The sequence below is a fragment of the Streptopelia decaocto genome (genome assembly GCF_964273445.1).
Source record: "Streptopelia decaocto genome assembly, chromosome: 15".
Taxonomy (NCBI): domain Eukaryota; kingdom Metazoa; phylum Chordata; class Aves; order Columbiformes; family Columbidae; genus Streptopelia; species Streptopelia decaocto.
The window spans coordinates 8554801-8566535 of NC_138670.1; the positions used below are offsets into that span (position 1 = coordinate 8554801).

The window sequence follows — 11735 nt, forward strand, 5'->3', positions numbered from 1 at the left end:
AGTGGACATAAGCAACTGTGTATGCTTTTCAGAGTAGCTCTATAGTTGATGAAGCTGAAGACTTGGTGAGGACAACATGTATCACCCTACTTTGTGTAACCATAAAAATACTGTTTTCTTGTTACAGAGAACATAGCTTTTGAGTAACTAATAGTACATAGTATTACTACATCAGTCATAAGAGTAGACTGCTGAAGATGATTTTTTTTAATGGAAAACAGAACTTTAGATGTATAGTCTGGCTGTACAATACTGATGCCAATAACTAGTCCTCAACTGAGAGGAGAGATTCTGATCATGTATGGTCCTGAAATGCTTGTCTCAATTTTCTCAACCAGCTCTGAGATACTAAGCTGAGATACTTCCTTGGAATGCTCTAGGGTTGCATAGGACATCACAGTAAAGAACTTCATTAAAATGAGTAATCTAAAAGTTGCCTTTAATCAGTCATGTTAAGTGTTCCCCTCTGAATTTTCTTGCAGGTTGATGGGCTGTTCTATAAGGTGACACTCTGATTTCAAGCTCTTTGTGTTCATTTGTGTCCCTCAGTATCCTAGGATTCTTTTACAGGAATCTAGCTGTAGCTTCTGCCAGAAGAGCAGTGTAATTTAGCTCTAACTCATTTCCTGTTCACTTTCTAATGCTGAAAGGATAACTATTCATAAGCAACTTGAAAATCCAACCAGACTCTGCTCATTTTCATGGGAAATACAATCCAAGTGATTGAGCAGGAGCTGAGTGTTTGGGCTTCTGCTCACTATATCATAGATATCTGGTGGCAGGGAAGATGTTCTTAAGTAGACAAAAGCAGTTGCCACACAACAGGATGTGATTTGCTTGTTGTGCTGTAAATTACTGAAGTTTGTGATCTTTCAGGCATGGTGGGTTTGAATAGTAGCATAAAGTTTCTGTAAACTTCTTGCCTATTATTATGGAGAAAGTACTTGCACAGATCTTAAACTCTTCTTTCTCCTCATATTCCACTGAGGAGAAATTTGCCACACAATTTCACCTATACTCTTCCATCTGAGATTTAGGTCTCAGATCATAGTTTTTAAACTGCTGGTTGGATTTACAAGTAATCATGTGTACTAAATACGGGATAACTTGCCAGAAGGAAAATCTGCATGGTGAAAGTGGTTTTCAGTGGAACTAATTTAGTCTGTTGAATTAACTGCAAACCATGGAATTAGAGAATGGGCTTTATAAATGTGGTATGTCTAAAATATTGCTGTGTAACTAACTTCAAAAGTACAAAAAAGATTATTTTATTAGTGGGGTGTGTATGTCTTCCAGAACTTTATGCATAAAAGGTGTTAAAGCATAGAACAGCCTAGGGGCCAGACGCACAAAGGAGGATGACACTCACTTGGAAACCTTTTGAACAACTTCACTTCTAGGCAACAAATCAGACAGATGTTAAGGCGTTCCTGGAGAGCTGTGCTTGTCCCTTCTTTGGGCTGTCTGCTCTTTACATGTTGCTGTTTCCCCAATAGAGGGAGTAACTGCATTTCTGTTTGAAGTTCATTATTGTTTTGGGGCAGTAAGCAGGAAAGTCTAATTGAAGACAGAGTGGGAATCCCACATCGTAGAGCAATACAATTTGTTTGAAAGCGGTAGCTGTCAATTGCTTTGATCCATAGTAATATGGATAGCATTTGTAACATAAATAGTGTTATCCTGAAGTGCTGTTAAGCTGACAGCTATCAATGAACCAGTTAAAGACCTACTGCCACTCAAGTTATTAATTTGAGCTGCAAACTTCAAATGGTCTGGCAAACTGTTACACACCACATCTGGGTAACTTCTCTAAAGTATAACAGAGGCCTCTCTTGCAGCACTTCTCAGACCAGATATGATTCTTGCAGTAGGAAAGGAGGACAAGGAACAGCTGAAATACAGCATTGGGCTAAATGTAGGTTTGGCCAGGATGTTAGTACTGCCTATATCTGGATGGAAAGCTGTGATTTTTATGCCTTACAGTCTTCAGTCTCAATGGTTCTTTTATGGAAGATATAAATTGTTAAACCTGAGAGAAGGAAGGTACTGTTGCCTCCTCAGATTAATCCCCCCACCCTGAATTTGAAGTTGTTTGGGGCTGCTGCATTATTGTAGCACTTTCACAAATGTGTTTAGTGTGAACAGAGCATTATTTGGCACAACACTGAGATCTGTATAAAGCTGATACTACTAGACCACTTTCCATAAGGGTTCTAGAGTTTCCTCTAAAAGAAGCCGATGTGAATACTAATACAGTTAAACCAGTACTCTGCAGCTCAGGTTAGGCTGTAGTCCTAAATAAGATCAAACTTCATGGGTCTGGAATATTCTCAAATATCTGGGTCCTCTCATTGAAGGGGAGAGGGATTACAGGTTTAGTAGATAAGTGTAGATTACGCCCTTTTGAGATGATACTTGGAACTGCAATCTGATGGGCTTGTTTTCTGGGTCATAGAGTTAACAGTGACTAGAATAAGGCCCCGAAAGTGCTTAACTTGAAGGTAACAATGATCTCAGCTCTATTTGACAGCTATTGTTTATTGCATTAAACCTAAAGCAATTAGGAGGACAGGTTTACAACATAGCTGGCTGGGAACACACAGACTCTTGTAGTCTCCAGCTTGGACTAATAAAAGGAATACTTGATAGCAGAGATACCAGGCATGAAAAGCCTCACGCGATGGTGCAATTCCTAGACAAGGCCTTCATACATCTCCTGTTCACTTCAATGTAGGTGGATAAACTTGATGCTTCTGAAAGCCTAAGAAAAGAAGAGGAACAAGTAACTGAACCCACTCCAATAGTATTTGGTAGGTGAAAGACTTGGTTTTAATTGATTACCTGTTGTCACTCTGGTCTCTCTTTATGGAGGTAACTTAAATGACTACTTCCAGTCAAAGTGAGCTGGTTTCAACTAGGTAGTAAAATGGTTGCAGTTCATCTGCCAGAGACATAAGTTGTTGAAGTGACATCTCACTCTTATGGTACTTCTACTCTTCAGCTAAAGTCTTGCTCTTCTTACATGGCCTCAGAACTCTAGCTTAGGAATTGTCTTTCAGTATGGTAACAGGAGAGGGAATAGCAAGGTGTGCACAACCCCAGAGTAACTTAGAGCGCATGCAAATTCTGCCTGTTATTCCTGTTTGAGGAATGTGTTTGCCTTCTGCTCTCCCAAGTAGAGATGCAGACTGGCTTTCTAGCTCACCCATTTTAAGATGCGTGCAGCCAAAAACCATGGTGTGCAAAAACCTCAAGTGTGCTGTTTTAGAAGCCCTTTTGAAGAGGCATTCTGCTAACAAGTGCCTAGAAGTGGCTGGTAAGGGAAGGATGTGACTGGTTCACTGTCTGATGTAAATGTTAACCTGCATTTAATATATGCATGAGGCATGTGTGTTCTTAGTGAGGAAGACAAATCTGTCGAGGTATGTCTGGGCCTTTTGCAACACTCTCCAGACTCTGAGACTTAACAGACCTAACTATTTGCTTGAATTGCTTTACTTTTCAGTTCTGACTGTGCATGGGTTAAAGAGTATGAGCTTTTTGTTTTCAGTATGGCCTTTTCAAAACAGGCCAGGTTTATCATGCCCCCAAGGTCAGTTGATACTTCCCTCAGAGTCTGCCTTGCTTTTGTCATTTTCTGGTAGCAAGAGCAGCTGACCTGGGTGCCCACTCTGATGCATGTTGAGTAATGGTGTGACTTGCTAGTGTATGCTTATACAGTGGCTGATTTTTAGCTAAAGCCTCATAATCCTGTCCCATAGTACAGCTGCCATTAAGGAAGCTTTGGTTCTTAAACTAACTTTGTGTTTTGTTTTTTCCTTGTGCTTTCTAGGCCAGCAGTTGATGTTAACAGCAGGCCCCAGTGCAGTACCTCCCCAGGCAAACTTCCCATATGGATACACAGCACCAGGATTCACCCAGCCGCCTGTTTATGGTTTCAATATGTAACTAGCTCTCTGACAGACCTTCACTGTCTCTGTTCTCTTCCTTCCCGTCCCTTTTTAACTTCTCCAAGAAGTGTACAATGGTCCCAAAGGCACAGATGACCTTCTGTTGGCTGAACACGCTGCCTGGCTCAGTGAGGAGACTTCAACGGGATGCCTGTTACTGTTATTTATTGATTATTGTCCGGTTACATTTCAACCTCTGAAAGGCAGCTTTTGTTAACGACATTGTGAGACTCTTGTCTGAAGTTAAGGCACTATTTCACTAACTCATATAGCAATAACTGCTTGAGACCAGGGGGAAGAGAGCATATTTTTCTTTCTTTTGCAAAGCCCATTGAAGGCAGCTGGGAAATTGCCTGGCACTAAGTTGTTAAAGCTTTAGCTGAAGCTACTGAAGTAGCAGGGTTGTTAACAATTCAGTGAAGCATCTCGTTAATAATGAATTGTTGAAAGCTTGTGTACATCTGACTCTACCCCATTTTATTTGCAGTCTTGCGTGCAAAAGAAAATGGGCTTTCTAATATTTGTGCTCTGAATGTTTAGAGGAATATTGGGAAAGTTTCCTTTTCTGGACAATAATGCTGTTGGGGTTCAATGCTGTTGGAGTCTGTTCTATATTTTCTGGAGTAGATCTGAGACTTGAAGAAAATAAATCTTCTCATGCCAGAGAGCAAACATTTCCCAGATCCTTTTTGTTTAACAAGAAGAGAGCATGTTACTTGTTGACGTTAAATGGTACTAAAGGAAACCTCAGCTATGTGTGGCAAGTAAACATTGAAGTGTGCATGGGCTGCCAAAGTGCTAGAGATGCAAGAGCACAGTGTCGGGGTTGGGGAGGGGGACACACTGCTAAATGTTGAGGCAGTAGGGAGGGCCATAATCCTGACTTTTTATTTGCACCTTTAACTGGTTCTGGCATTGGCTTCCTGCCACACAATGTTCTGACACTCTGGTGGGCAGAGTCAGCACCACCTGAATTAACAGGGTGCAGTGACTCAGTTCTGCTATGCTGCAGTAGTATCAACGGCCTGTCCATCACCCACCTCTTTCTTTGAGAATGCCAACAGGGATGTATTATTACTTTGTGCCACTCTTCAAATACATGTATCATTAATGTTTTATGTACTTAGATAACAATGTATAATTTATGGTTATGAATCTTGTGCTAATCTTGAATATTATAAAAGTCCAACTATAAATGTAAAACTGCAGTATCCACTGTGTGGTTCTAGTCTTAATATCTTGGGGGTGGGGGCTGGTTAGTAGCAATATGCTACCACTAATAGCAACAGGTTTTTTAATCTGACAACTGAGGATGACAGGCAGGAAAAAGAGAAACTTCTGCCAAAGCACCTCACACGGATGGCTCAGCAATTAACTTGAAAGGGAGTTGTGGTCTCTCTGCTGGACACATCAGCACTGTCACGAGTGGAGGTCATGGTGCAGGAGGCAGTCATGTGCTTACATGACTTTTTTTCATGGGACTGGAAAAGCTTCAGTCCTGTGCTGAGGGTGATGCTGCAGGTAGTGCCTTTTTGACCAAAATACATTAATATAGCAGCAGTAGTGGTAAGCTGCACCTTTTTGTACTGAGTTCTACTTGAACAGGGCAAAACGTCTTTAAATGCCAACCAGCAGAGACTGCTTTGGTGTAATTCTAAGTAGTATGTTGTCTGTCTTGGTCCCTGCACTGTGATAGGAATGGTGGAGAGATGCAGTGTCCACCTTCCTGACACAGGCCAGAGTGCTCCAAGTGTTGCTGTAACACAACCACCTCAGTTCTGTACTGATCAGCACTCACCAGCTCAGCTTGAAATACTGAGCAGCTAATGAGTTCAAGCAAATCTGCACTCTGTCCAGACTTCTTCCCAGCAGGAATTAATCAGGTAGCACACTATTTTTCAGACAAATAGTACTTACATTTTGTAACTAGTTTCTTGTGGGTCAAAAGGAATTTGAGGCAGCTGGAACGGAAGACCAGCTCTAGGATGCATATGACTGTAGGAGTTTCCTTCCTCTTAACTTGAAAATTTACTGTGACTTCATAGCAACAATTACAAGCTGGCGGTGGAATACAGTAAAATGCTGATTAAATACTAGAACAGCTCATGACCTGTGGAGAATTGAGCTAGTCTGGGGATTCTTAATAGCTGCAGTCTAGAAATCTAATTACAGGAATGACTGAGTTCTCAAGGAAAGCAAAGCTGCCAGCTCTGATGAATAGCCTTGTTTTAGTTGCTCTCTTGGTATCTTAAGCTCTTGCTAAGTGTAATGGCTTTTATAAATGTGATCTTGCATTCTAAAGTGCATCTGGGAACTTACTCCCAGCCATTCCAATGCAGCTGTACCCAGGATGTGGAACAAACTTTTGCGTATCAGAATACTTCACTGTTTCTTTAACAGTGAAGTCCTTCTCAGCAGGTAATGACCCCTTTTTAGTGGGTTAAATGAGTGACTTAATCCACTTTATGAAGGTGCAGTGTCCATGCAAGTTTGCGTAAGACTCTGTTTTGCAGAAAAACTCCTTTAAAACTAAGCTCCTCACTAATTCCCACCACTTCCATGAGATGGGGCTAGTGCTATCATGTAGAATGATCAGTTCATGCAGAACATGCTACAGAGTGCAGCATCTAGAGCATAACTTCTGGGCTTCTGATGCTGTCAAATAGTAACTTGCTTGAACCTACATACAGGCTTTTACCAACTCATGCTTTTCCTGTGACAAACAGTGTGGGTTTCCTTATGTAATAGCTCTTGCTATTTGTCAGACCTTAGGAGGATCTTCCTCGATATGCCACACTTTGGGCAACTACAGGTCTGGCATCAGAGATGACAAGCAGCTGCACAGCAATGCCTGCGAGTTGCTTTAAAGTCCTGTGATGGAGGTGGAAACTGATCTCCAGGAATGACTGCAAGGACATGTGCTGCTCTTGGCATAAAATTCTGATCTGCATTCAGCTGCTCACTCTGTGCGAGCACTTGAGCTCCTCACACTATCCTTTGCTCCCTCATATCTCTAAAGGTTACTGGTTTCTTTTGGTGCAAACACCTAGTGAAAGCAGGAATAAAGCTGCTGCTAGAAGCAGAATTCTGATGGAGGCTGCCCCTGTCTGCTCTGATGGGCCAGATGAGCCACCCCCATAAATTTGGGTGGAATTTAACTCAGAAGGAACGCATTGCTGGGGTAAGTTCTGTTTCTTATTGGCTCCATAATGCAGTGTTTTATAAGACTTCCATTTCCCTTCTGCTTTCTAGGGCTCTATAATTGATAGCGTAGCAGAAGTAAATGCTCCTAAGTAGTTTTGCTCCTTAAAAAATAAAAATTACAGACAGATGAAACCTATTTAAGTTAATACAAATTATAGGAAAGATACAGTAGTAACTGTAAGGTCCAAAACTTAAATTTAATAGCTTCTTTTTTTAGCAACCGCAATGCTGTGAGCTGGCACTTACAGGATGACATGGATCCCTTAGCAAGGCTGCGTGAAACAAGGAACAAATTTCTTTCCCTAGCAAAACCAGCAGGAAAAAAAGATTTCTTCTGTTTTTTTGGACTCTAAAACTGACAAATCCTTTGTTGTCTGAAGCCTATTTATATGAGCATGATTAACTTCTGTACTTGAGTACATCTGATATACTTGGGCAAAGCTGTTTGACAGCTCTATAGTTAATACTTGTGCTTCAATGTGTGACATCTTAACTGGCAGGCTGGAACTTTGAGAAACTCTTACGTGGCAGTGGATGCGATCTACTGAAGAAAAATGAGGCTAGAAATCTTGCAAATCTTGGAAAAGTACCACTGCATGTACCAGGTTCCCATAACAAGCGGTTTATAAAGTGTGTGTGTGCTACCTCGGGATAGGGTATATTCTTCAGCTGCAGAACTTCTTACAGTTCTTCTGGATCCTCCCTGTTCTGCTGCAATGGTTTGGCTTGTCACTTGTTTCCAAGCTGATTCTTTTCTTCTCAATTTACAGAGTACCCCAAGCCTACTTCAATCTCATTGGGGCATCTTGAATTTGTGATAAAATGTTATGGAACGTAAGGCTGGAAAATGCTTAATGACATCAGAGTGCTTTGTGACACTGGTGTGTAATTAGGTTGTGGTTTGCTGAGCAAGTTCATACTTGCTACAGCAACCTAAAGAGGCATCAGTCCAGCTTAATGGATCTAGAGCCTCTTTATTCTGCTGCATCTCTTCAGCAAACTTTCAGCCTTGAAGGAGTTTGTTGCTAGTATAGCTTTCTTGGTTTTCAATACAATGTGTTATCTGTGGGCACCTTTCCAAAGGCACTGGCAGATCCTGACTCATGTTTTACTAAGAAAATGATGCAAAATTGTTAGCATAAGTATGTATTTCAGTCTGGAACCTTTGTGATCTTTCAGGAAGGTGGCAAAATCCATCCATTTTCTTCCAAGCTAAAATAGACTAAAAAGTTGCCAGCTTTTAAGCACTAAGATGGTATGAATTTGAAATACAGTCAGTGAAGGGTAAGTCGTGTCTTGCTTTTATGTGTCAGAATTTATAAATTCTGAGTTTATTCAGTCATTCTCCTCTGTGGTTCAATGATTCAAGGATAATATTTTTTTTCTGTCCACTGTGGTTCAAATCAAGACTTAAAAATATCTAAAAATCTGTATTTCTCCTTTTCCCCCTAGTGGTTACGGAAGGAAGGAATTACAAAGTCATTTGGTATGTTGTTTTCCACAGCAATGAGGTCTCCAGCTGGGAAGCTGGGAGTGCGCTGGAGTGGGAAGGGCTGGTTAGTAAATCTTCGAATTGCTTTCATTTTGGAAGATAGTTTTTGTTTTCAGCTAGAGGGCGGGGAAATGGTCTCATCCAGGGTAAACTGCTAACAGGGTTTGTCAGCTGGAGTAGTTTCTTTCAGCGCTGTATCATGCTGCGAGGGAAGTGTGATAACTTGTAAATGCTGTATGCACTATGGATTTCGCTCATCTTAGATGAGTCACGCCACTCAAATGCTTGTGTAACAGGGACTTCTGGGCTCTTTGGAGGCTCAATCTCAGTGAAAAACCTTGAGTATCAACAGGAGCTCTCTTTGCATGTGTCCTCAAGTGAGAATCACACAGGTTGTTTTGAAATAGCTTCATCTTTCTTATAGTCACCGTACCTCCTGCTGCGCACACCTGAAGGCTGGGGGAATGTTGACTCAAATCTTCAATACAATTGCTTCTCCTTGAAGCCTGTTATGCACAGGATCTGTTACACATAAAGGAAGGATTTGTTCTTGGTAGGGAATCCAAGAGGGAATGAATTTTCTTATTTTACCATAAGAGCTCAAGTGATGTGGATTAATAATGCATGGAAAGGTTTGTAGTAGTTGATGAGTTGTAACAATTCATATAATACAGCTGTTCAGTGAAATGAAGAGATTCTCTGATTCAAGGGTATATAATAGGAAGTTTTCTGTCCTATATTGACACATATGGTGTCTGAAACTATGGTGTGCTGCTGGGGTACATCAAACTGTGCCAAATAAACAAACAGACAAGTCATTTTGGGAAGGGGCAAGGGAGGGACAAGTTAGAACTGATCAAGTGGGTTCACTGTTTACATGCTTTATGGGATCCCAAAAGCTCTGTCTGCAATCAGCATTTGTGTTTAAAAATTTTAAGAAAATGCTTCCATCTTCAGTAGTTCTCTTTTTAACTCTGATTATTATGGCCTGGAGGGAGGCCATGAGGTGTTCAGGCTGCAATAGCACCTGACTATGTATTTCACAATTCTTGTACCTTTCTATGGCAGCAGAAACAAGCACCAGTGCCCAGCAAGGGAGATGGATTCAGGTTGTCTGAGGGTTGTTTCCATGAAAGTTCCTGAAGTGAGGGCAGTGAGGTACAGGACCTGGTGTCCTGTCTGTAACTGTAGGTGCTCTTTTATGCTTTGAACACCCATTTCCTAGGAGATGCTCTTAACCATGCTCAAGTCTTTACTTTCCCATAAGACACTTAGGGGATTTAAAATGCACCTTTTGCAGGCTCTGGTATTTCAGGGGTTGCTTATCTTCCTTAGGTGCTCTTCTTCAGGCTTTCTGCTGACAAGTGGTGTTAGCAGCTTCTTGGAGGTCAAGCTGAGATGGCTTGCAATATGCCTGTGATTAAATATGAGTAATCCTTTCCCTGTTCAGCAAGGTAAGCGCTGCTGTGAATCCTGCTGAGGCTGATGAGAATTAAACAAGTGGTGTAGTATTTTCTTAGAACAACATTGTGCACAGGCCTTGATGACTTGATTCGGGGCTCTGTAGGATCCAGTGTTAGTTAAGGTAACCACAGCCTCACTGCAGTGGGTATACGTGTCTACAAGCATACGTGGATATTATGATAATTTGATGGAAAGGTAGGGAGGAGTTGCAGAGATTAGAAATCCAAATGCATTTCCATTTGTTTGCCATCTCTGAAAGGATTTATCTGATTTTTGCCATTCTAATACTGCTAACTTGAACACAGAGTAGCTGCTCTGCATCTGTAACTGGAATTTTTGTTCCTTCCATGTACCCTTCATGTGTCAATTTTGTCCCCTTCCCTGTGCTGGAGGTGGGTGGCCTTAGACTTGATGTGAGACCAACCTCAATAGACTTGCCTTAGTGACTGTCTTAACTCTGTTCTGAAACCATGTACAGTTCTGGCCTCATCTATGGATGAGTTCTGCACTGCAAGTATGAATCTGTTTGCTTTTAATCCTGGCAGAACAAAGGTGCTTCAGTTTCCCCCATGGTCTCTCTGCAGGCGGTTTAGCCACGAAGCCGCAGCTGTGTCACTGCGCTGGAGCTGCGGGGTTTGTGTTCAGGTGAGGCTGGCAGTGGAACCCAGCGGCCTCATTGCTGAGCCTTGTTGAGCAAAAATCATGTCACAAAATGCACAGAGAACAAGTTTCGACAGGAGTGTGATCTACACACAGCTGGGGCAAACTTATTACACAAAATGTTTCCTCTTGGGAATAGGCGCAAGAGAGAACACAGCTCCAGAGCTCCCTGCTTTCTGAGAGATCCCAAAGGGAAAAGAAAAGAGTTAAGGTTTTTTGGCATTCCTATAAATACAGCTGTATTAGTGAAGGCCTCTCTTCCTGCTTGTGCAGATAAACACACCACTACTCATTTTTGCTTTTGCACAGGCTATTTATTTAGTAGTTGATAACAAATCCCCTCTTAAAAACATAAACATGATCTGCAACAAGCCCAAGGGTCTGTGTGCTCACTGCCAGTGTTTTGAGGCTGTGTTGGTTTCTCATCTGATTACAAATAGGAGGCATTCACATGTGATTAAAACAATGGGAGTTTCCTTGTTTCCCTTTACTCGCTGCTGTATTGATTCAAGCAATGGACATGATAGGAACAAAAATATGCGTTTAAAGTGCACTCAGACCGGTAAAGGCCAAATTTACCTTTGTCCAAGAGCAGTGAGTGTACTGTTGTGAAAATCTTAGTGACCGAGTATTTTTTAGGGTGGCTTTTACAGCTAGTCCTGGCTTGCTGTTGTTGAGAAGGGAGGAGGCGGTGTTAGCCGAGTCCTTGTCTGTCGGGGCTGGCAGCTCCTTGCTGCTCCCACGCCGAGGGTTTTTGCCATAGATTTTGGGGAGCAGGGCTACTAGAAACCACCGCTTCCGCACTGCCGAGGCACAAGCCGCGCTCCGCCGCCGCCGTGCTCCCTCTCCCCGCCTCCCCCGCAGGAGGCCGGTCCCCGCAGGCCGAGCCCCGGGATGCTGCCCCCGCCCCGCCCCTGAGGATGTGACGCCGCCGGGGCCTCCCCTCCGCGGGCGCGGCCCTGAAA

The 11735-nt window shown here is 42.3% G+C and overlaps 1 protein-coding gene across 3 annotated transcripts in view; it reads left to right on the forward strand.

Moving 5' to 3' along the window:
* CLTCL1 (clathrin heavy chain like 1) overlaps positions 1–5161 on the forward strand; it is a 35401-nt gene extending 30240 nt beyond the window's left edge. Inside the window, exons 31-33 of one of the 3 annotated variants that reach the window (XM_082066616.1) lie at positions 483–503; positions 2735–2810; positions 3833–5161. In XM_082066616.1, coding sequence (XP_081922742.1) covers positions 483–503; positions 2735–2810; positions 3833–3948 — 213 coding nt within the window. In that variant the 3' untranslated portion in view covers positions 3949–5161. The remainder of the gene's footprint in view (positions 1–482; positions 504–2734; positions 2811–3832) is intronic. The other 2 variants (XM_082066618.1, XM_082066617.1) reach the window with 2 other exon arrangements.
* The last annotated feature ends 6574 nt before the right edge of the window (positions 5162–11735 follow it).